The sequence below is a fragment of the Chanodichthys erythropterus genome, chromosome 9 (assembly GCF_024489055.1).
Source record: "Chanodichthys erythropterus isolate Z2021 chromosome 9, ASM2448905v1, whole genome shotgun sequence".
Classification (NCBI taxonomy): Eukaryota; Metazoa; Chordata; class Actinopteri; order Cypriniformes; family Xenocyprididae; genus Chanodichthys; species Chanodichthys erythropterus.
In genome coordinates, this window is record NC_090229.1 from 29,069,723 (window position 1) to 29,096,217 (window position 26,495).

The 26,495-nt window shown below is 36.9% G+C and overlaps 1 protein-coding gene and 1 long non-coding RNA gene across 2 annotated transcripts; both read left to right on the forward strand.

Annotated features, from left to right (window-relative positions):
- Nucleotides 1-12,009: 12,009 nt before the first annotated feature.
- Nucleotides 12,010-13,292, forward strand: LOC137026583 (uncharacterized). The gene is made up of 4 exons (XR_010895888.1): nt 12,010-12,248; nt 12,400-12,504; nt 12,632-12,697; nt 12,803-13,292. It is a non-coding gene; the product is annotated as an uncharacterized lncRNA (long non-coding RNA).
- Nucleotides 13,293-15,561: 2,269 nt separating this feature from the next.
- Nucleotides 15,562-23,434, forward strand: LOC137027269 (uncharacterized). The gene is made up of 10 exons (XM_067395252.1): nt 15,562-16,060; nt 17,582-17,613; nt 19,693-19,873; nt 19,973-20,075; nt 20,195-20,275; nt 20,358-20,525; nt 20,609-21,216; nt 21,599-21,798; nt 21,962-22,121; nt 23,020-23,434. Exons 3-10 carry the CDS (start codon nt 19,693-19,695, stop codon nt 23,169-23,171), a joined length of 1,653 nt encoding a protein of 550 aa, XP_067251353.1. The 5' UTR covers nt 15,562-16,060; nt 17,582-17,613; the 3' UTR covers nt 23,172-23,434.
- Nucleotides 23,435-26,495: the final 3,061 nt, after the last annotated feature.

Here is a 26,495-nt window from a genome sequence, read left to right on the forward strand (position 1 = left end):
AAAAGAGGTTGAGTTTTGCCTGTAGCTCACTTCCTCATTAAAACTACCCCAAAGAGAAGCACTTATGAACACAGGACCAATCAATGCTCCCATTTGAAGTAATCTTAATGTGTTGAACTCTGTGTTTAATTGACCATTGCATGGAGAAAGCAGTGTTGAGTTCCAGAAGTCTCCTGAAGCACTGATCACTTGAAACTACCCCAACAAATAGCACTTACCAAATACAACAGACAAGTCAGTGCCATTGTGAGGGTACCGATAGTGACAGTAGAAGCAGCTGAAAATCTTGTCCAGTGTATAGCCAGAAACTTGGTAGGATGCAGGACGAGATCATTTGCAGTCAGAGATGTTGCCTGAATTTAGGAAGAGCTGGTCTGAGCCATGTGGTTTACCAGCACGCAATATAAGGGTGTCCATGCCCCCTTGGCTACGCCATGGTCGTTGACACTCTGCTTTTCTGTGAAGCCAATCAAGTTTTGATTGCTGTGTTAACATCTTTGGAACGACTCAGTATTTTCAGCATGGGTGGACTTTTTACACATTTAAAGCACTTCATGCAAATGCAACAATTACAAACTTTCCCCCTGAATTTAGTCCAGAGTCATTTTAAAAGGAAAGACCTACACTAAATACAAAAACAGGAAAAGGCAGACCAAACCTCTTGGTTTAAAACAGCACCCTCTAGTGTTTACACTGGGTATGCTGCAACACCATCATGACTGAGCTATAGAGAAGCAATTGTTCTTAAATTAGGAATGCTTCTCTTTGTAGTCATCTCAAGGGGCTCTTTAAAATGTAAGAGATCTGATAAAAAGTGAACACAAGGGAGACAGTCAGCAAATATTTACCCCAACTTGATAGCACTTTCTACTTTGGTTGAAAAGAAAGATGCTAAAGTTAGAGTAGATATCAAATGATTCTCAGTCAAAATGGCAAGGAAAGGAAAATTGGCTGCTGAATAGGATTCAAAAGTGTGTTCAAATATTGTTAGCACTTGAAAGATACAAGTTGAATGGATAGGTAAAAAGCAAAGAACTACAATAAATACAAAAGCAGAGAGTGGCAGGCCAAGCCTCTAGGTAAAACAGCACCCTCTAGTGTTTACACTGAATTTGCTTTTGCTGTGATGGCAATGGAAGAAGCACAGGATGAAAAGTGGACACAGGGGAGTCAGTCGGCAAATATTTACCCCAACTTGATAGCACTTTCTACTTTGGTTGAAAAGAAAGATGCTAAAGTTAGAGTAGATATCAACTGGTTTTCAGTCAAGAGGGTAAGGAAATGAAACATGGCTGCAGAGGATGCAACACAGAGTCCAAATGTTACTCCAAGTTAGCACTTATATCATTGGAAATGACTGAAAAATGAAATTTTATAGAAAAGAGGTTGAGTTTTGCCTGTAGCTCACTTCCTCATTAAAACTACCCCAAAGAGAAGCACTTATGAACACAGGACCAATCAATGCTCCCATTTGAAGTAATCTTAATGTGTTGAACTCTGTGTTTAATTGACCATTGCATGGAGAAAGCAGTGTTGAGTTCCAGAAGTCTCCTGAAGCACTGATCACTTGAAACTACCCCAACAAATAGCACTTACCAAATACAACAGACAAGTCAGTGCCATTGTGAGGGTACCGATAGTGACAGTAGAAGCAGCTGAAAATCTTGTCCAGTGTATAGCCAGAAACTTGGTAGGATGCAGGACGAGATCATTTGCAGTCAGAGATGTTGCCTGAATTTAGGAAGAGCTGGTCTGAGCCATGTGGTTTACCAGCACGCAATATAAGGGTGTCCATGCCCCCTTGGCTACGCCATGGTCGTTGACACTCTGCTTTTCTGTGAAGCCAATCAAGTTTTGATTGCTGTGTTAACATCTTTGGAACGACTCAGTATTTTCAGCATGGGTGGACTTTTTACACATTTAAAGCACTTCATGCAAATGCAACAATTACAAACTTTCCCCCTGAATTTAGTCCAGAGTCATTTTAAAAGGAAAGACCTACACTAAATACAAAAACAGGAAAAGGCAGACCAAACCTCTTGGTTTAAAACAGCACCCTCTAGTGTTTACACTGGGTATGCTGCAACACCATCATGACTGAGCTATAGAGAAGCAATTGTTCTTAAATTAGGAATGCTTCTCTTTGTAGTCATCTCAAGGGGCTCTTTAAAATGTAAGAGATCTGATAAAAAGTGAACACAAGGGAGACAGTCAGCAAATATTTACCCCAACTTGATAGCACTTTCTACTTTGGTTGAAAAGAAAGATGCTAAAGTTAGAGTAGATATCAAATGATTCTCAGTCAAAATGGCAAGGAAAGGAAAATTGGCTGCTGAATAGGATTCAAAAGTGTGTTCAAATATTGTTAGCACTTGAAAGATACAAGTTGAATGGATAGGTAAAAAGCAAAGAACTACAATAAATACAAAAGCAGAGAGTGGCAGGCCAAGCCTCTAGGTAAAACAGCACCCTCTAGTGTTTACACTGAATTTGCTTTTGCTGTGATGGCAATGGAAGAAGCACAGGATGAAAAGTGGACACAGGGGAGTCAGTCGGCAAATATTTACCCCAACTTGATAGCACTTTCTACTTTGGTTGAAAAGAAAGATGCTAAAGTTAGAGTAGATATCAACTGGTTTTCAGTCAAGAGGGTAAGGAAATGAAACATGGCTGCAGAGGATGCAACACAGAGTCCAAATGTTACTCCAAGTTAGCACTTATATCATTGGAAATGACTGAAAAATGAAATTTTATAGAAAAGAGGTTGAGTTTTGCCTGTAGCTCACTTCCTCATTAAAACTACCCCAAAGAGAAGCACTTATGAACACAGGACCAATCAATGCTCCCATTTGAAGTAATCTTAATGTGTTGAACTCTGTGTTTAATTGACCATTGCATGGAGAAAGCAGTGTTGAGTTCCAGAAGTCTCCTGAAGCACTGATCACTTGAAACTACCCCAACAAATAGCACTTACCAAATACAACAGACAAGTCAGTGCCATTGTGAGGGTACCGATAGTGACAGTAGAAGCAGCTGAAAATCTTGTCCAGTGTATAGCCAGAAACTTGGTAGGATGCAGGACGAGATCATTTGCAGTCAGAGATGTTGCCTGAATTTAGGAAGAGCTGGTCTGAGCCATGTGGTTTACCAGCACGCAATATAAGGGTGTCCATGCCCCCTTGGCTACGCCATGGTCGTTGACACTCTGCTTTTCTGTGAAGCCAATCAAGTTTTGATTGCTGTGTTAACATCTTTGGAACGACTCAGTATTTTCAGCATGGGTGGACTTTTTACACATTTAAAGCACTTCATGCAAATGCAACAATTACAAACTTTCCCCCCTGAATTTAGTCCAGAGTCATTTTAAAAGGAAAGACCTACACTAAATACAAAAACAGGAAAAGGCAGACCAAACCTCTTGGTTTAAAACAGCACCCTCTAGTGTTTACACTGGGTATGCTGCAACACCATCATGACTGAGCTATAGAGAAGCAATTGTTCTTAAATTAGGAATGCTTCTCTTTGTAGTCATCTCAAGGGGCTCTTTAAAATGTAAGAGATCTGATAAAAAGTGAACACAAGGGAGACAGTCAGCAAATATTTACCCCAACTTGATAGCACTTTCTACTTTGGTTGAAAAGAAAGATGCTAAAGTTAGAGTAGATATCAAATGATTCTCAGTCAAAATGGCAAGGAAAGGAAAATTGGCTGCTGAATAGGATTCAAAAGTGTGTTCAAATATTGTTAGCACTTGAAAGATACAAGTTGAATGGATAGGTAAAAAGCAAAGAACTACAATAAATACAAAAGCAGAGAGTGGCAGGCCAAGCCTCTAGGTAAAACAGCACCCTCTAGTGTTTACACTGAATTTGCTTTTGCTGTGATGGCAATGGAAGAAGCACAGGATGAAAAGTGGACACAGGGGAGTCAGTCGGCAAATATTTACCCCAACTTGATAGCACTTTCTACTTTGGTTGAAAAGAAAGATGCTAAAGTTAGAGTAGATATCAACTGGTTTTCAGTCAAGAGGGTAAGGAAATGAAACATGGCTGCAGAGGATGCAACACAGAGTCCAAATGTTACTCCAAGTTAGCACTTATATCATTGGAAATGACTGAAAAATGAAATTTTATAGAAAAGAGGTTGAGTTTTGCCTGTAGCTCACTTCCTCATTAAAACTACCCCAAAGAGAAGCACTTATGAACACAGGACCAATCAATGCTCCCATTTGAAGTAATCTTAATGTGTTGAACTCTGTGTTTAATTGACCATTGCATGGAGAAAGCAGTGTTGAGTTCCAGAAGTCTCCTGAAGCACTGATCACTTGAAACTACCCCAACAAATAGCACTTACCAAATACAACAGACAAGTCAGTGCCATTGTGAGGGTACCGATAGTGACAGTAGAAGCAGCTGAAAATCTTGTCCAGTGTATAGCCAGAAACTTGGTAGGATGCAGGACGAGATCATTTGCAGTCAGAGATGTTGCCTGAATTTAGGAAGAGCTGGTCTGAGCCATGTGGTTTACCAGCACGCAATATAAGGGTGTCCATGCCCCCTTGGCTACGCCATGGTCGTTGACACTCTGCTTTTCTGTGAAGCCAATCAAGTTTTGATTGCTGTGTTAACATCTTTGGAACGACTCAGTATTTTCAGCATGGGTGGACTTTTTACACATTTAAAGCACTTCATGCAAATGCAACAATTACAAACTTTCCCCCTGAATTTAGTCCAGAGTCATTTTAAAAGGAAAGACCTACACTAAATACAAAAACAGGAAAAGGCAGACCAAACCTCTTGGTTTAAAACAGCACCCTCTAGTGTTTACACTGGGTATGCTGCAACACCATCATGACTGAGCTATAGAGAAGCAATTGTTCTTAAATTAGGAATGCTTCTCTTTGTAGTCATCTCAAGGGGCTCTTTAAAATGTAAGAGATCTGATAAAAAGTGAACACAAGGGAGACAGTCAGCAAATATTTACCCCAACTTGATAGCACTTTCTACTTTGGTTGAAAAGAAAGATGCTAAAGTTAGAGTAGATATCAAATGATTCTCAGTCAAAATGGCAAGGAAAGGAAAATTGGCTGCTGAATAGGATTCAAAAGTGTGTTCAAATATTGTTAGCACTTGAAAGATACAAGTTGAATGGATAGGTAAAAAGCAAAGAACTACAATAAATACAAAAGCAGAGAGTGGCAGGCCAAGCCTCTAGGTAAAACAGCACCCTCTAGTGTTTACACTGAATTTGCTTTTGCTGTGATGGCAATGGAAGAAGCACAGGATGAAAAGTGGACACAGGGGAGTCAGTCGGCAAATATTTACCCCAACTTGATAGCACTTTCTACTTTGGTTGAAAAGAAAGATGCTAAAGTTAGAGTAGATATCAACTGGTTTTCAGTCAAGAGGGTAAGGAAATGAAACATGGCTGCAGAGGATGCAACACAGAGTCCAAATGTTGTTAACAATTAAAAGGTAAAAGCTGCAGGGAGAGTTATCAAGTATATAAATACAAAAACAGAGAGTGGCAGGCTAAGCCTGTATGTAAAACAGCACCCTGTAGCGTTTACACTGGGTTTGCTTTTGTTGTGATGGCAATGAAAGAACCAGGGGATGAAAAGTGGTCACAGTCAGCAAATATTTACCTCACCTTGATAGCTAGATAGATATCAACTGATTTTCAGCCAATATGGCAAGTAAATAGTGATGCAAAGTCTGATACTTTTTCGCAAACCGGTTCTTTTCAAACAGTTCGGCTCAATGTATTGGTTCAAAAAGTTGATTCATAGGTTCCTGATGTCATCATGCAATGATGTCACTATGCATTTCTTTTCTAACAACTCAGTGTCATGTTTTATCAATTAAACATTCAAATAAAGTAATTTGTGTCAACGCATATTGAAACATTAAAATAAAAAGTTATTTGTGTGGACGCATATTGCTGATTATTGCCTTTCATTAATCTAGTTAAAGGTGTTTGTGGTCACAGTTTCTTTCATGGATCCTTTACATCACATACGACTGACCGATATTGAGTAGCCTGCATCTTGGATAAGCTTCACAACTACAGCAGATATTTGATGCACAAACACGGATATGTTCTACATGTCTAGAGTATATATGGGCTAGAAAGAATAAACCAGTCTTACAAACTCAATGATTTCACTTAACACTTAAAATACAATCTGCATGTACAATCAACCATTGTAAAATTTATTTACATCTCTCGATTTTTTTGCAGGTTTTAATAAAATTTTACTTAATAACAGAATTCATATTGAGCATATTTCCAGTATATGTGCCTCAAGGCTTGCAATGTATTTTCAACTCACTCGGTACTTCTCTGTAATGCTTGGCAAACTTCGACAGTCAGTTGGACTGGCTAATTCGGTTCTTTTTGAGTCCTTGCTCACAATCCTCGGCAAACTTTGACAGTTGGTTGAACCAGCTCATTCGGTTCTTATTGAGTCGTATGTGCTATTTCGGCTGTGCGTCTTGTGTCATCAACCCAGAACTAAAGTTCGATTCAGTTCGATTAGTGAACAGGTTGCTTCCTGAGAACCGGCTCAAAAGAACGATTTGTTCAAGAATAGAACATTACTAGTGTAGACTACTATCTCCACTCAAAGTATGTTTTTTTTGTTTTGTTTTGTTTTGTTTTTTTAAGACCAATGCCCTGCTCATATATTTCTAATATTTCCCTTTTTGTTTGTTTTTTTTAAGTAAAAAAAAAAAAAAAGTGTTTGAAACTTCAGCCTTGGGTGAACTTTTTCCTAAACTGTGCCAAGAGGCACATACAAGAAGTTCTCAATATAAGGTCACATTTTATAGTTGTGTCACAAGATTCTGATTATTTGATACTCAAGAAACATTTATTTTTATCAATATTTAATACGGTTGTTAATTTCCAAAAACTATACAACATTTTTTTAGGATTCTTTAATGAATAGAAAGTTTAAAAAGACAGCATTTATTTTAGAAATCTTTGGTAAATCTCATTTTATAAATGTCTTTATAGCCATTTTTGATCAGTTGAATGTTTATTAATAATTTGCTCGATAAGGATAATTAACATGTTTATTTGGTAAGGAATCAATTGAATCCTTACTGAATAAACATTAATTTATACACTGACTGTAGAATAAATAAATCTTATTGATCCAAAACTTTTGAATGGTACGGTCAAGTATACAAGTCAATTCTTTCACAATGCTACATTGAGGAGAAGTGAGCTTTAAACTCTTTTCTGTATGCTTTTTCAACAGTCTACAGTTACGGTGCTGAGGAACATGGTTGGACCTTAAGACATAGATGATGATCTGGAAGGAGAAGTAACAGCAGAATGTGGGAAGTTCGGAGCCGTTAATGACCATTTAGCAGGGTGAGGAGGAGGATGCTGAAGTCATTGTGAATATCTCTGTAGAGTTTTCAGCAGCATCAGAGATGAACAAGGCCATTCAGGTGCTCAACAAATGCTGGTTCGGAGGTCACAAGGTCATAGCTGAGATGTACGATCAGGAACAGTGACCTCTCCGCATAGACTGTCAAATACATCCTGCCCTACATAACCTTTTCTGCTCTCTCTCTCTCTCTCTCCATATATTTTTTCCTCCTTTCTCACTTATACATACGCAGCCACCAGCCATTCTTCCTAGTGGAACTGGCTTCTCTTTATAACTTGTTATTATTATTATTTTTTATTAATGCTGATATTAATATTATTAATGATCCCTTCTTTTTTATTATTATTATTATTTTTTTATTGTTGCTGTACCTTAATGTGAATGACTGTTTTTTTTTTTTGTTTGTTTGTTTGTTTTGTTTTTATGACCTTTGCCCTCTGTTTAGAAGAATAACAGGCACTGGAATTATGGTTAAAGTCTAGTAAAGTGAAATAAACAAGGTATAGATAGTGGATATAAATGCAGCCATGAGTCAAAGTTTATATTTGCATAATGATGGTTTGAGTTCAAATCAAACATTGAATGTTTTATCAGGGGTTGTGTAAACTTTCCATTTGTACTTTGAAAGCAGAAAAACATGAGCATTAAGTAAACTTGAAGTTTATGCTGCATAATCATTAAAGTGATAGTTCACCCAAAAATGAAAATTTGATGTTTATCTGCCAAGATGTAGGTGACTGTTTCTTCAGTAGAACACAAATGATGATTTTTAACTCCAACCGTTGCTGTCTGTCAGTCGTATAATGCATGTCGATGGTAACAAAATCTATGAGAGTAAAAATCATGCACAGACAAATCCAAATTAAACCCTGCGCCTCGTGACGACACATTGATGTCCTAAGACATGAAACGATCGGTTTGTGTGAGAAACCGAACAGTATTTATATAATTTTTTACCTCTAATACACCACAAGTTCCAACTGCCTTGAGCGTGCGCACGGCATCCGGTGCATGAGGTGTGTACGCGCTCTGGCATAGTTTAAACATGGTGCCTGTAGTACAACAGTTGTTATACAAATGGAAGTACACCACTAAAAAACATGGTTTTATTACATCAAAACTTAATTTTGTTACTTTTCGTGAGGGCAGCTTTACAAATAAAAAGGACACATACAAAGATCTTGTTCACATACCTCAGTTGGATGTGGAAAATTCATAGGCACATCTGATGGTTTATTGATCATCTCCTGGGTATGTAAAATCATCAGGGGAAAAATGATCGCAGACCCTCAACAACTTTAGTACGTTAATGAGTGTGTTGATATACAGGCGAAGAGCAATCAATCATAATTTCAGGCGAGCAGGCTCAGAATTTGGGAATACGTGGAAAGTATCTTTTTAGTAATCTTTTAGTTTTAAGTCAGTTTGAACAATCTGGATAAGCGCAAGTAAGTACCATTTTGATTAGCCGTCGTATCTACAATGTTTGTGCACTGTGTAAACAATGAGTGACGTATACGTGCCGTGCACTCGCTCAAGGAGTTGGACATAGTTGTGTACTAGAGGTAAAAAATGATAAATACTGATCGGTTTCATGCACAAACTGATCATTTCGTGTCTTAGGACATCAATGTGTCATCACGAGCTGCAAGGTTTAATTTGGATTTGCATGTTTGTTTGTTTTTTACTCTCATAGATTTTGTGACCATTGACATGCATTGTAAGACTAACAGACTGCAACAGTTGGAGTTAAAAATCATCATTTGTGTTCTACTGAAGAAACAAAGTGACCTACATCTTGGATGCCCTAGGGGTAAGCAGATAAACATCAAATTTTCATTTTTGGGTGAACTATCCCTTTAAATGACAATGTTAATGTATTTGACAATGTCAGATACATTAACATTGTCATATCCATTACTATGCCAGTCTCTCTGAGAGTTGTCATGACAGAACTCTCAGTAACCCATAGAGAAACATGCACAGATGCTTCTTTTCTGAACATTGCAGCTTAGAAATGGGGCATGGACACCCTGACTGGTCTGTAGCTATGCAGCCCCATATGCAACAAACTGTGATGCACTGTGTATTCTGACACCTTTCTATCAGAACTAGCATGAACTTCTATCAGAACCAGCATTAACTTCTTCTTTGAGCTACAGCAGCTCATCTGTTGGATCAGACAAAACAGGCCATCCTTCACTCCCCACGTGCATCAATGAGCCTTGGCCGTCCATGACCCTATTGCCCATTCACCACTGTTCCTTCCTTGGACCACTTTTGATAGATACTGACCACTGCAGACCGGGAACACCCCACAAGACCTGCAGTTTTGGAAATGCTCTGACTTAGTTCACTTGCTGCCTAATATATCCCACCCACTAACAGGTGCCGTGATGAAGACATATTCAGTGTTGTTCACTTCACCTGTCAGTGGTCATAATGTTATGCCTGATCGGAATGTACACGATAAAGGATAAGGATAACACTTTATGAATATTACATGTAAAGCTATTTTTCATTTCTAAATATTCTTTATATGTAGCTATCAATATATAGCCATAAATGCTCAATGTATATATTGCAGTATTGAAAAATATAAGCACTAGTTTCATGGAAATGTATTATGTAATATATCTCTTTATATTATGCAGTATATTCCCATATAATTTCGTTAAAGGGCCATATTATAAGTTGGGTTTGAGTAATGCAGATCTTAATATTATACAATATTATATTGGCTCATCTAAAGACATTTAAATTGACAAATCAGTCTACTCTTATAAGAATAATAATCAAAATTTTTGACTGAATATGTTTGAAAACTTATTTGCTGACATTGTGTAACCTTTGATTTATTCTTAAAAACTTCTTGACGGTCTTAAAAATATGAATCGTTGGATTTATTTAAAAAAGAAGTGTCAAGTGGTTCCACGCAACTATATTGAGTAATTTATACAAATAACAGTTTAGTTGTATGAACAAAAGAAATTTAAGTAAAGCTGACAAAATTTATTTGAGTAAATACAAATCATTTGAATGTCACTGTTACATAATATTTACAGGTGCTGGTCATATAATTAGAATATCATCAAAAAGTTGATTTATTTCACTAATTCCATTCAAAAAGTGAAACTTGTATATTATATTCATTCATTACACACAGACTGATATATTTCAAATGTTTATTTCTTTTAATTTTGATTATTATAACTGACAACTAAGGAAAATCCCAAAATCAGTATCTCAAAAAATTAGAATATTGTGAAAAGGTTCAATATTGAAGACACCTGGTGCAACATTCTAATCAGCTAATTAACTCAAAACACCTGCAAAGGCCTTTAAATGGTCTCTCAGCTTAGTTCTGTAGGCTACACAATCATGGGGAAGACTGCTGACTTGACAGTTGTCCAAAAGACAACCATTGACACCTTGCACAAGGAGGGCAAGACACAAAAGGTCATTGCAAAAGAGGCTGGCTGTTCACAGAGCTCTTAACCCCATAGATTTTCTATAGGGTATTGTGAAGAGGAAGATGCGATATGCCAGACCTAACAATGCAGAAGAGCTGAAGGCCACTATCAGAGCAACCTGGGCTTTCATAACACCTGAGCAGTGCCACAGACTGATCGACTCCATGCCACGCCGCATTGCTGCAGTAATTCAGGCAAAAGGAGTCCCAACTAAGTACTGAGTGCTGTACATGCTCATACTTTTCATGTTCATACTTTTCAGTTGGCCAAGATTTCTAAAAATCCTTTCTTTGTATTGATCTTAAGTAATATTCTAATTTTCTGAGATACTGAATTTGGTATTTTCCTTAGTTGAAAGTTATAATCATCAAAATTAAAAGAAATAAACATTTGAAATATATCAGTATGTGTGTAATGAATGAATGAAATAAATTAACTTTTTGATGATATTCTAATTATATGACCAGAACCTGTATAACTGGATGTGTAGTTTACTTAATAATGTTATGCTTATTACATAAAGTGAACACATAATTTACTTTATTAAATGAACTATTTTCTAAATGCACTCAAAATATAACTCACTGAACAAACTCAATTGAATTGAGAGCAGAAATTCCATCCAAACTATGTGTATATGAATGTGCACAGCCTAAACACAGGTGCCACTCTTCTGCATAATGGTAACCACAAAATTCAAAAACATTACAGAAACTCTAAATGTCCAACATAACTGAACATTAAACACTAACATAAACTAACAACATCTTTCCCTTTACTGAAAAACACATAAAATGACACTTTAATCCCTAAATTTACTCTTCTAATGAAGTCCCTTGCAAAGCATGCTGGGAACTACCGATCCACTGCCCAGTTAGTTATGTCGACATTAATTTGTGTGTTTCACTCAGCAATGTTAAGCTGACTAAACAAAAACTTACTAAGTAAAGCTGTCAATACTCATTTTTAGTAGAAACAAATTTAAATTACATTCATGTAGTTACATGAGTTTTTTAAGTAATATGTGAACTTGGGAGGTTTGAGTTTTTTTTTTTAGTGTGTGTTTGGGGGGGGGGGTTGCAAAGCAGGTTGCAAAGCAGACCAATCACAGCTGTTGAAGTCTGTGTAGACGTGACACCAGTTACTGCTTCTGACCAGATCAGGCAAAGAGTGAAGAACTTCAGTTACTGTGCAAGATGAAAGGTTTACTGTTACTGTTTAGCACTCTGTTACTGCTGGAGTCAACAGTGGGAGACAGAGAATATCATCAGCTAAGCCAATATGAGACAGATATTATTGACAGAGCAATACAAGAAGCCAATGACAGATATGCAAGAACCAAACATCTTGATTTTGCCTCCATTATAAGTGCGGTAAGTTATTTCATTCAAATATAAAACCTTTGTCATTTTACTTTGTTTTCTGTGCTTATGCATTTGCTTTAAAGTCCTCGATAAAAATATTTAAACATTTACTATGGTTGTCATCTTTATGCTGTACCTGTATCTTTCCCCTATATAACAGAATTATGATAAGCGCATGCTTAATGTGTTATTAAAACCCACCTCATGTAAGAAGACAAAAGTGTTTGTCCATCGGAAAGATTGTAAAATCCAAGATGAGGCTAGAGTAAGTAGCTACTCACTCTGACAGAAGGATCTTGATTGTCTATATGCCTATAGGAGACATTGTAGAATACACTTAAAAAAAATAAAATAATAATCTTACAGTTTCACACCATTCTATTTTTTCTCAGCCTAGAGTTTCTTGTGTTGATTGTCGTGGAAAAATGTCCTGTTTGCCTCTCAGAGAAAAAACAAAGGTACATCACATGGGGACAAAGACCTCATTTATTCACCATTATGATTCAATCTTTTTGTTGTCAAGATATTTCTGCACTTACAGGTTTTAACTGTTCACATTGCAGATTAAACAAACAATATTTGAATGTTTGCATCATCATCATATTGGGGAAGGACATATTTTGGCACTCTTAGCAGGAAATGAGCAACAAACAGAAAATTAGCAACAACCTGAATGTCTGGAATGTGCCTGGGAAATAAAAATGCAACTGGCCATATGAATTAAAAAACAAACTACTAATGAAATGTACCTTGTAAACTTGGCCTCTCAGGTAACAGAAAATTATACATATAAAGTTTCTTTAACTAGAATTTAATTATGAAGATTAATGTGTATTTTTGCTCAACTAGCAGTTTTCTCAATATGTTTCAATGTAATGATGTAATTTTGAGAGAAATATGGAAAATAAAGTAGCCTTAATTAGTATGTCCTAGTGTCGAATAACATACAAGTCAAATTCATAATTGTTTAAAAAAGTAAAAAAAAAAAAAATGTCTAAATGTTCTTCATAGAAAACATTGTAAAACTGCCCCCATGAATAAAATATTGATCTTTAGACAATTTATTGGCACTGAATTTGAGAGGTTCAAGATAATCTTGAAGAGTTATTTAGTATTTCGATTATTTTCATTAGTGTATCAAATTGATGTAGATCAATAGTTACAAATTATATTAAGGGACCTGAAGGTCAAATGCTAACTGTTAGCTTTGTTAAGCAATTTAATTAATCATAACTAACTAACTTTTTTCTTTCAGGGTTAACATTTAAATGCTTTTGAAAACTAAATGTCCCCAACACTTGGGCCAAAATGTGTCTGAATATAACAAAAGGGGAAACTAAATTAACCAGCTGAGACTGTCATCCAAAAAGCACCTTTCAAGCACCTTATTACGACCTATATTTACGTTTTGAAGTCATGCGCCCTCTGGTGGGCGTAACAATAAGGACAGTGTTGAGTTATGTCTGTCGTCATGAAATAACGTATGACTGTCATTACCAATCAAAATGCATGTTCATTTAAATGCAATGTGTGGACTTTTTACACCATTTCTCCTATTTCCATTTAGCAAAACTATTTTTTATTAATGACTGCACCCACCCCCATCCCTAAACCTAACCTTAGTGATTTATAGTGCATATACCTGTACACTTTATGAGCACGTGTTCCCTAGGATCGAACCCACGATCGCATGATCACATAATTGCATATTGTTATTGCAATTCTCTGCCAACTGAGCTACGCAAAACCCGAAAAATGACGCAGATAAAAGGGAACAATGCATTAAAATGAAAGTGTCATGTTGTCAAAAGGGGCACAATTTTAGTAAACGCTCCTATGGGTTGTATTTCAGGGAAGTGACAAACAACCTATATGGTCAAATTGGTTGGAGAACATGTTGGGCGTTCTATACAAGGTTGGACTCGGGATTGCAATGACACAATGAAAGCATATTGTGTTTTTGTTAGTTACGGCAAAATAGAATAAAAATGACATTGCTTTGAAACGAGGTAACATTACGAACTTAATGTCTAATGTTAGAGTTTGTTTTTACATTGGAATAAGGATGCGCCGGCATCTTGGAAGTGACGTCAAAAGAGTCTCACTGAGGTCGTGGTTGATCGAAGTACCCTAAGTATACATGGCAAATTTTCAAACTTTGAGTGGCGTTCCAGATGATATTTCCTAGAAACAAGTGGGAAAAATCTGTCTGGAACGCAGCATTACTTGTTATTTGCATATGCAACCACTTAAAAAAAAAAAGTAGTATACCATAGTTTTGTATGCTTTCATTTGTTTTCTGGAGTAGCCTAGAAGGATGTCCATGCCCGGTTGCATAAAGCAACTTAAGTGTAATTTTCCTTAGTATAGCATATGTTTTGGAAAACTTAAGTGCTACATGGTATGAGCTGGTTCAATCCATAGATTGTAAAAAAAATCCAAGTCTTCTAACGAGACATGATTGGCCACTTTATATGATAAACATTTTAATTTCACCAAACAGACACTGATTTCGTAATTAAGTCTGTTTTATACTGCTACTACTTAAGTACTTAAGTACTAAGTTTTAAAGACGTCACTTCGATACTTCAAGACGTTGTTTCTGCATGTTATTACAGGAAGAATGCATCCACAACAGGAGCTATTCTGACTACGTTACTACCCAGGTAGCAAAGACTTCTGGCCCTGATTTGGCATGAAGCCGGCACAGCTGGCATTCAGTCGGCACTGGCATGAGGCATGTGAACCGAACATGGCCCGGTTATGGTGGACATGGAACCGTCTTTAAGACGGCAAACAAGATATGGGCCAATTGTTAAGTGTATTATTTGGGCCACATGTAAAATATAGAACTGTGGGCCACATATGTGTGGCCAGACTTTTCCCACAGATATTTCATAATTGATAATATTTTCATGAACACAGCTGTTTCCCCTATTCCTGTTTACAACGTGGGTTTATTGCTCTCCATCAACAAGGTTTAATCAATTATGGGACACCATAAACTTTAAATTTATATTACATTTAGGCTACATTTAATCATTCAGCAAACTCTTTTATCCAAAGAGATTTACAATAGAGGACAACAAACCGTAAGCAAACCAACAAAAGCGCAATACTAAGACAGTCTAACACAGTACACAAAGCATATATATGTATGTATATATAGCTATATATATATATATATATATATATATATATATATATATATATATATATGTATGTGTGTGTGTTTGTAATAATTTTGTTTGTGTGTAATATTTGCTTTATATATATATATATATATATATACATATACCTACATATTAATGGTACCTATATACTGTATAATAGTGTTAGAAGGAAGCAAGCTTTTTAAATTAGCAGCAGATAGAAATTTAATTGTTTGATTATCTTAATTTATGCACAAACAAGGCCAATTTCACACATATGTTTTCTTTCTGAAAATGTCCTAGTATTATTGGGCATATTGGAGCAAGAAAAAAAATCTACCAATCAGGTCGCATCTAGAAAAGCGCGCATAAAGCGCAATGCTTCATGGGTTTGCCGTTTTAACCTCATTGCAGTCAGGACACACTCAGACTCAATCTTGTACCTTTATTGTTCGATTTGGATTTTTTTTTTTTCATTTAAAAGTGTGTAATCTTGCGATTTAGCTGGTTTGGTTAACGTTTTAGAACGCTTTAACCAAAAAAAAAAAAAAAATTACTCCCGGAATCAGAGTTATTGAAGAATTGGGCGGGCACTGAATGCACTTGAGGCTGCACATCTCTAACGGCCGTGGACTCCTCAATTGACTCGAGCATAGCGAACGAAGTTTGGTAAGTGAATATTGTAAAATATATTTTATAGCCTATATTTGGTTTAACGTTACTTTTTTTGGATTGTAGAGTAAGTATGAACAATGCATAATCGTAGCTGTTAGGCCTATATTAAAATGTAATCAGTTCACTAATGTTAAATGTTCGTCGATTACATTCCCAGATAGCAAGCTATGATCAAAATAATGTTGAATCAATGTTAATTTGTCAACGTTAACATCATTGAATCAATATCACTTTTGCACCCTCAATTAATGTTGAAAATATGTTGAAATTTCAGCAAATAAAAGTCAATGGTAGTGGCATTGAATAAATGTTTGCACTCTCAGAAAATGAAACACAACTACAACTGACTTCAAGCCACAGCCTGAAATCAACTGAAGATAAAAGACGACAATAAATCTCTCAAGATAATTCTTTTTGAGAATTAACAGGTTTAGATGTTGATGTTTTATTGAAAATGTTTGGTCACCAACATTGGTCATCATTATTTAAAAAAAATCTGAATATGATCAGTGGCAAGAAAGTATTATTGGTAAATATTTCAATAACAATTAACCACTTTTGGTCAGGAACAAGGTTAGAAATATACTCTGCTTTGTGAGGCAGAAAACTGTCTTATATACTAGTTTATTGTTTCTTGTTTCTTTGCAACAAATGGTGTGTTTTAGTAAACACTGTTACAAAGAGCACAAACTCACACAAAAAGCCCAGAGTCAAACTGCCCAACTAAAAGAACCACTGACCACCAAAATGGTGACCAAACATTTTCAATAAAACATCAACATCTAAACCTGTTAATTCTCAAAAAGAATTATCTTGAGAGATTTATTGTCTTCTTTTATTTTCAGTTGATTTCAGGCTGTGGCTTTAAGTCAGTTGTAGTTGTTTCATTTTCTGAAAGTGGAAACATTGATTCAATGCCATTACCATTTATTTATTTATTTATTTATTTATTTTTTGTTGAAATTTCAACATTAATTGAGGGTGCAAAAGTGATATTGATTCAATGATGTTAACATTGACAAATTAATATTGAATCAACATTATTTCGATCATGGCTTGCTATCTGGGTTCAGATTGTAATATTCAAGTTGTATAGATTTAATAATACAATGGTGTTGTTTGACAAATTATGTAATGAGAGCAAACGGGTTTATGTGTTTGTTTTGATAGTTTGTCTTTCAATTTGAAATGAAATAAGCAGAAATTAAGAAAACAACAACACCGTTGTTCATTTTTCCATTTGTTCAACAACAACAAAAACAAAAATATTTCTGCTTGATTTTTTTGGTTCATGTTTTTAACCTGTCAATCAAAAAATATTTTTTTTGGAACAAATGAAGAAAACTATTAAAGGTGCCAACAACTATCAAAACGTACATGGACCTTGTAGTTTCACCAATTCATTTATGATTTTCTTGATTGTGTTTGGTGTGTGTGTGTTTGCTTTCTGTATTATTAATAATTTATATGATTCATTTTACAATTTGAAATATTTTCTTTTATTTGTTGTTTCAGGTTGAAGAACAAAAGACCTGAGTAAAGCCACGGTATGGAAAAGACTTGGATGTACAATGATAGGGGCAATTCACGAAGAAAGGCATTAAGGGTAGTCAGTAAACTAATGGAAAACGAGCATGATGGGGAAAGAATTGTGAATGATGAGACAAGTGTTAATGTTGATGATTCAGAGGAATCTGACATGCAAATTGGTGATGAAAGTGATGATGATCTAGTTGATGGCACTGAGGATAAGGAAGTACATGAAAAGAGTGCAGCTTCTGTTGAGGATCTGCCTGATCTTGGAGAACAGTGTAGTGAGATGGATGGTGGTTTGCAGAGTTCTCTGGCAGACTGGGCAATTGAATTTGGAATATCTCTAATAGCTCTGTCAGCGCTTCTCAGCATCCTCAAAATCTGTCATCCCTCTCTGCCAAAGGATGGACGAACGTTGTTGAAAACAAAAACGAGCTACAAAATTAGCAGTGTGGCAGGTGGTGTGTTCCATTATTGTGGAATTCTGAATTCTATTCGGAAAATTCTAGATGTCATTTGGCGTAATGTGCCAGACAGACATGTTTTTAAACTGCAATTAAATTTTGATGGATTACCTATCTTCAAGAGTACAACTACACAGTTTTGGCCAATTCTTGGTTTGTTGCAAGGATACACCAAGAAACCTATTTTGATTGGACTGTTTTGTGGTACTTCTAAGCCAAATTCCTTGACTGAGTATCTTCATGATCTGGTTCAAGAGCTAAAAGTGTTGAAAGATGGGTTTCTGTTCAAGCAGAAAACTTTCTTTTTGAATGTTGTTTCTGTTGTGTGTGACACCCCAGCACGAGCGTTCATCAGAGGTGTGAAGTCACACACTGCTTATCATGGATGTGACAAGTGTCACCAAACAGGTATCCGCAAATCGAATAGAATGACATTTCCTGAGGTTAATGCGAGGCGCAGAACTGATGATAGTTTTAGGCAAGCCACAGATGAAGAACACCACATCCAACACTCACCTCTTACAGAGGTTGGCATCGACATGGTCACTTGTTTTCCATATGATTATATGCACCTGGTTTGTCTGGGTGTAATGAGACGTCTCTTAGACTTGTGGATCAGCACCACTGGTCCCTTGTACTGTCGCATTTCATCTAGTCAAGCTTCCATAGTTTCAGATAGACTTCTTGCACTGAGAAATTACATTCCAAGCGAGTTTGCTCGAAGGCCACGGGTTCTGGCTGAAAGATGTAGGTGGAAAGCCACAGAACTACGCCAATTCTTGTTGTACACTGGTCCAGTTGTGCTGAGGGGTATTCTGCAGCCTCAGATCTATGACAACTTCATGCTGTTGTCAGTAGGCGTGTATATTTTGGCAAGTCCACAATATTGTATGGAGTTGAATGACTTTGCTAAAACTCTTTTGGTGTCATTCGTTGAACACTTTGGCCTGCTTTACGGTGAGGAGTTTTTGGTATACAATATTCATGGTCTGGTGCATCTCAGTGATGATGTCAAAGTCCATGGTAATTTAGACCTTATATCAGCATTTCCCTTTGAAAATTTCTTAGGAAAACTAAAAAAATTGGTTCGAGGTCCACTTAATCCTTTGACTCAGGTGATACGAAGATTATCAGAGATGGAAAATGACAGCTACAGTTCTGATGTTAAAGAGGCAACTCAAAAACTGGAAAATTAGCATATGGATGGGCCAGTGCCAGAATGCTTCTCACAACAAGTTCGTCAATATAGAGTGCTTGCTACAGATGATGTAGTTGTGAAGGTCAAAGAGAGAGATTGTTGCATCAAAATTGATAAAAAGTTGTTGTTAGTCCAGAACATTGTTGAGGATAAAGGAATAGTGTACATTGTGGCCAATGAATATAAACAGGTGGAACACTTCTTTACATATCCTATTGACTCAAGAGAGCTGGGAATTTTTGTTGTTTCCAACCTCTCTACTAACATCAAATGTTTCATGGTTAGAAATAAGCCCCAGAAGTATGTGAGACTACCATTCCAAAACCGATTTGTTGTTGTTCCACTATTGCATTGAGACAAATAGCCCTTTTGTTTTAGCATTTCAGTTGGCTAAAGAGTATGTTACTGTGGTTTCAATTTTTTCTCATTAGATGTTTCACATAGTTGTTTTTGACAACACCAATGAGGTTGAAGTTGTACCTTCCATTTGGATGAAAAATGGAGAGTGCATGTGGCCTCCAAATAAAACTGATGTAGCAAAAGCTGTAAAATTACAAGAATGTCCTGGAGATGAATGGAAGCCCCATAAGGCCAGAATTATTTACACATCACGTAAGTTACATTAATTCACCTCTTTCTTCAAACTGAACTAGTGTTATGTATTACTTAAAATTGCTTTTTTTTTTTTTTTTTTTTTTTTTACTTTCCCAGATGACTACAATGAAGCTAGACGGAAACTTCCTCAAGCTGTTGATCACACTGACATTGGAAGTGATGGAGGGAACTCACCAATTAAATTTAAAAGAAGAAGAATGTAGGGGGAAGAATGTGTTTCATTGTTTTTTTTTTTGTTTTTGTTTTTTTATTATTAATTGGTGGTGCACAACATTTACTAATAATTGCATATCTTGAAATGATGATATATGTTCTTAGACCTAAAAACAATTTTTTCCCCGGAGAGGATGATGATGATGAGATGGAAAGCACTGTGAAAGAAAAAAAAACAAAAAAAGGGTAAGAACCTACTGCTATTTTAAATTATAGTGTATTTTATCATACCAGATAAAGTGCTAAGATCTGTTGTACTTCTAAGCAGAAAGTATCCATTGCCCAATGCTCCAAAGATCGTCAGACAGCACAAAAGTCCTGCATTAGAACCAGTAAAGCAAAACATCCCCAAGCTTCACCAAAGAGGCCACGGTGTTCCTGAATGTCACTATGATGACATGGAAGGCACCCTGGAAGGAACAATGTCAAGAAAAGGGTAGGAAGCTTCAGTATTTTTAAAAATTTTATACACTTTATCACAGCAGATAAAGGACTAACATATTTTGTACATTTGAGCAGAAAGTATTCATTGCCCAGTGCTCCAAAGATCAGTAGGCAGCACACCACTCCTGCATTAGACCCAGGAAAGCAAAACAGCCCCAAGCTCCACCCAAAAGACCACAGCACTGCTGACATCCACCCAAAAGACCACAGCACTCCTCAGGTCCACCCAAAAGGCCACAGTGCTGCTGACCTCCACCCAAAAGACCACAGCACTCCTGACCTCCATCGAAGAGGCTACTGCACTCCTGAGCTTTACTCAAGTGATGACAGCACTCCTGACCTCTACCCAAGAGGCCATAGCAGTCCTGAGCACAACCCAAGAGGCCACAGCACTCCTGACCTCTACCCAAGAGGCCATAGCAGTCCTGAGCACAACCCAAGAGACCATAGCAGGCACATTATCACTGAGCGCTGTACATCGAGGCACATCAGTTCTGAGATTCGTCCATTAAGGCATGTCAGCAGTGAGATCCACACATCAAGCAGCATCAGCACTGAGACTGGTAGATCAAGTCATGCCAGCTCTGAGAGCCATAGACCAAGCCATGCTGCACCTTCTCTAGTCCCATCAAAGCATATTGAGCCACACCAGACCAGGGAGCAGACATCTAGTTTGCAAACATGTGAGTATATTAATATTTATTATAGTTATGTTTGTTTTTCGTAATTTTTTTCATCTGGCATATTACTATTTGTACTTCATATTGTTTTTTACACTCTTTCTTATACAAAAAATGACTACAAGTTAAAACTTAGATGAACGTATGTTTGTGCCATCAACTTCCAAAAATTCATATCTCAAGAATGTTTTGTTGAGATGTTGTAATTTGTGATGATAAAGAATAGTCCCAATGGTGATTAATCCACAATTTTAGTCGTTTGGCATGTTAACTTGCAAATTTGACTTGCATTGGAATACAGTTTTGGTTTGGACAAGCAAATGGTCAGTGTTTACCTAATTAAGTGACTGAAAACTTATATTTGTCTTTCTTGTTTTCTTCCTAGCCCTCCTGCGTAATATATTAACAAAACAGGAAATGATGATGGACCAACTGCGAATCATCTTCAAGACCCTGCAGAGTATGAAATCGGCTGATGAGACAGAGACAGTCCTGGATCGAAATTTGTTGCCACTTAAAGATGTCAGTTCTCTTCAGGAAATGGAGGAACAACTACATAGTAATCCTGACCTCCAGAAACAGTTGGTATGTTGGCAAATCATCACATTTCCTAAAACTGAGGTTACTATCTTCAGTGTTTTCCACAGACATGCACTCTATTTGTGGTGGCACTTACCCTGTTAAATGTGGGGACAGATTTATAATTGATTAAACCATTGCTTAAAAAAATAATTCATGGTGATTTCAGGTAAACACGCTGGCTCTCAAAGGTGGGGTGGACGTCCACGAGTGCATTTGGAGGATTATGCAGGGCCTGATTACTAACTCTTTGGCGCAAAAAATCAACATGAGAGGAATAAATGGAAAAATTGGTTTCCAGCGCTTACGTTTAAGGGATGTTGTGATTGGTAAGTTGTACTTTATGCCATAAGAGTGCTTTAAGTGTTTAAAAATCTAAATTTATTTAAATTGATAATTAAGGTTACAAGGGGAGTAGAGGAAGAGAGGAGAACGAGATGAGGAAATGTGAGAGAAGGGATGGAAAGAGGGAGGGAGAAAAAAGGGCAGAGGAAAAGGATAGAGTGGAGAAATTGAGGGATGAGGGAAAAAGATGAGAGGAGGGGACAAAATGAAGTTATGCAGAGAAGGGAGGAGGTAGATAAGAGGTGGTGAGCAGGGGAGAGGAGAGGAAACACAAGTGTTATTTTTTATTTTACAGTGTCCTTGCTGCATGTTACATGTACTTAGAGTAATAATAACAGTTACTTATGAATAGTTGCATGCAGTAACTTTAAACCAAACCCTAATGCTAACTATAGTAAGTACTTCAATTATATTACACTGTTCTTAAATTAACAATTACACTGTGTAACAAGGAAACCATAAAACATAGTGTAACTGACAATTCCACTAAAACTGAACCCGGGACATTCTGGTGTATACATGCAAAGACCAGTTTAAATCGAAAGTGTAGACATACATGACTAGTTCACATGATTCATATTGTCCTTATTATTTTCTGCTGAACAAATGGTATTGAAACTATCATAGCATTGCACTAAGGCCAAGATTTTTTTGAAAAGTATATCTGTATTGTATATCTGTACTTAACCTGGTCGGATGATGGTGCCAGCTCATTACTAAACTGATCTGCATTAATTTACATTCTCTATGTGTAGATGTAACTGAATGTCTGTAAATAGGTTCTGGGTTCAGTTTTAATGTATTTCTCCTTTAAAATTCAATAGCCACATTAGCTTTTGATACAGGAGCTGATTTCAAACCATGTTTACATGTATGTTTCAGCGGCTGTGAGGCGTAACCGTCTGACGTCTGCGGCCACAGAAAAGGACATTGATTCCACCATCAAAAGATGGCTATATCTGGCCCCAGATAGGGATGGTGGCAGGAGAGAGAGGATGAAGAGAAAAGAGTGTCAGGAGAGTACAACAGGTTAACGGATCTGTGACTTGTTTGGATTTTCAAGAGTTGTGTCCAGTGCCGCTTGTTCATAAACTGAATCATAAGTTGAAGAGTTGTGTACACAGTGCTGCTTGTTCATTAACTGAATCAGATGTTGAAGAATTGTGTACACAGTGCTGCTTGTTCATGAACTGAATCAGATGTTGAAGAATTGTGTACACAGTGCTGCTTGTTCATGAACTGAATCAGATGTTGACGAATTGTGTTCACAGTGCTGCTTGTTCATGAACTGAATCAGATGTTGACGAATTGTGTACACAGTGCTGCTTGTTCATGAACTGAATCAGATGTTGACGAATTGTGTTCACAGTGCTGCTTGTTCATGAACTGAATCAGATGTTGACGAATTGTGTACACAGTGCTGCTTGTTCATGAACTGAATCAGATGTTGACGAATTGTGTACACAGTGCTGCTTGTTCATGAACTGAATCAGATGTTGAAGAATTGTGTTCACAGTGCTGCTTGTTCATGAACTGAATCAGATGTTGACGAATTGTGTTCACAGTGCTGCTTGTTCATGAACTGAATCAGATGTTGACGAATTGTGTACACAGTGCTGCTTGTTCATGAACTGAATCAGATGTTGAAGAATTGTGTTCACAGTGCCGCTTGTTCATGAACTGAATCAGATGTTGACGAATTGTGTACACAGTGCTGCTTGTTCAATAACTGAATCAGATGTTGAAGAATTATGTACACAGTGCTGCTTGTTCATGAACTGAATCAGATGTTGAAGAGTTGTGTTCACAGTGGCATTGACATGCAAGCATTGTTTTTTGTTTCTTTTGTTTAAATGTGAAACAATAAATATTTTTTCAAAATACTGTTGTTGTTCAGGCATTTTTCATTTGGGCCAAGGGTGTGTATAAAGTGGCTAGATTAAGGTTTTGTTGAGGCTGACATGTGGAACCAAATGTTTGGTCCTGAATAGTACCAGAATAGGGCCAGCTATTGTCATACATTTGGCTGAGATATGGCTATGCCATGGGCCATATGTGGCCCGGGTTCTGGCAACCTGACCTGGTCCAGTCATGTACCGTAATTCACTGCTGTATTTGGGCCAAGTGAAAGTGGGTTGTGTGGCCCATCACTGGGCCAAACCAGTTTTGCTATGTGGGTATAGTTCCTGCATGCATCCCATTTAGCATGTAGTAATCGGCCGAGCTCGGCTGCCCCGCGGCGCCTGCGGCTCAGATTTGGCATCGGTGTGTGTTAACCAGGCCAATTGTGTCCCGCAGCTCACTCTGGGACATGTATATTTGTTACGGCTGTAAAGCACCGGGCCGATTCCTGTTCACTGTAACTGGCCCAACTCTGGCTATAGAGATCTGTGCCACTTCTGGCAATGACTCGGCTTACGTTCACTCACAGATGGTTACATAAGCAATAATTAAAATTGTCTTAAAATTGACTTTGTTTCCTGCTAGTATCTGATATGAATTAACTAACATTACACGTTTTATATAGCGAATTTGACGCGAGCAAAACAATGGATTATTTACCAAGATATATTAATGTATGGAGCCATGTCGAGAAAACAGTTCTGGTAAGCATCGACGCACATTTACATTTGTAGTATTTTTACTTAGCAGACGCTTATAAAACAACTTTCTAAAAACTTCACGTGACTGACGCGAACGCGGCTTTCTTGGCTTGCCTGAAAACGTTCGATATGCCACTACAGCTAATAAATGGACGAAATGTTTTCTATCTTTGAGCATTGATATGTGGATCTCGAGTGTTTATGCTGCATTAAACTGCATATAACTGCATTAAACGATCAACACTCCGATCTGCAAACAAAGAGCTGAGGAAGAGGATGATGGCAGTCCTGCATTCACGAGAAAGGACAGGTTTGTTTGTTTTTATTTTGCATGCTCATAGATTTATATAAATGCAATTGTAATAAGCAGTTGTTTTATTCCATGTTTCGTCAAAAGGTGAGTGAAGAGGATTTGTTTATACTGACATAGAAGATCATTGTTTTTAAATAATCTCAATTAACACATACGTTACTTACATAAGCTAGTTTCACTGCTTTTTTTGTTATGATTATAATGTACTGCAATCCTATGCAGAATCCATCTTCAGTTGCTAAATGTAAGCAGAATTTACTTTTACAGATTCTTATTCCTGCTAAATCATAGACAACACAAAACACAATCACAGCTTTTGTTGCTAACTAGCTGCTTCTTCACTCAGCATGTTAAGATGCACAGGAATTAGTGATTATTTCTCATGCCATAAATTGCTTTAAATATTTCTCTGTTTTGTAGTAATCAAGAGAAGTGTTATCATCGCTGAAGAAATGGCAGATTGTAATCCCCAGACACCGAGCAGTGCAAGCCCTGAAGAAATAACACCATAGACATCATCTTCTGACTGAACTAGCTAGAAGATGTTGGAGTCAATGAAAAAGCTGGTAAGTTCAAGTAAAGTTAGGCACATTCAATTAGACCATGTTACCTTTATTAATAGATACTTGTATACTATTTGCTCTTTACAGGTGGAATGTAAACCTGAGTAAACGCCACTACTTTAATGATAATTTTTAAGTTTACTGACCGATGTAAATTGCTGTCATCCATGTCACATCATTGCTCTAACTGACGTTACCTGAAGAATCCTTTCAGCGTAGCAGATATTCACAAGCGGCGAACTTAAGTAAAGCAAAACATTTATTTATTTATTTATTTTATGGTTATACACTTGTGTGGTTTTGGTTTTCTAGGTTTGTACAAAGTTACACCATATCACTGAAAACCACACACGTCAACAAGATTTCAGAGACTCTGCGTGACATTTTAAATGTTTATGATCTTAAAATTTGTCAACACTTACCACCTCCATCTCTGTCTTCGCTGTATATACAATTAAGTTGGCTTGCATGTTAAACATGTTAATTTTTGCTTGACTTTGAAGGGTGTGCATGATGTCACCATGAAACGCACTGGAGCCCTCCATGCTCCTCAGTACCTGTGTGAGGAGGACCCACAATTCTTCAAGATTTGAAATGTAAGCATGTATGTAATTGAATGTAATGGTCTACTTTTAGTCTACTGAGTGAAACTTACAGTTGGACCATCTACGCTTATTTCAGGAGGCGTTGGGAGAGCCAGACATCACTGCTTTTGTCAATGTGGTTAACGAAAGAACAAGTCCTTCAAGCACTGCAGTTGTGATAGAGGATGGTCTAAAGTTTTATAATAAAAGACTAATCTTCAAAAAAATCTTCAATTGTAAAGCTTATTTTATTTTTTTTTATTTTTTTTTAGGTTTTGTTGTTGTTTTTTTGTCT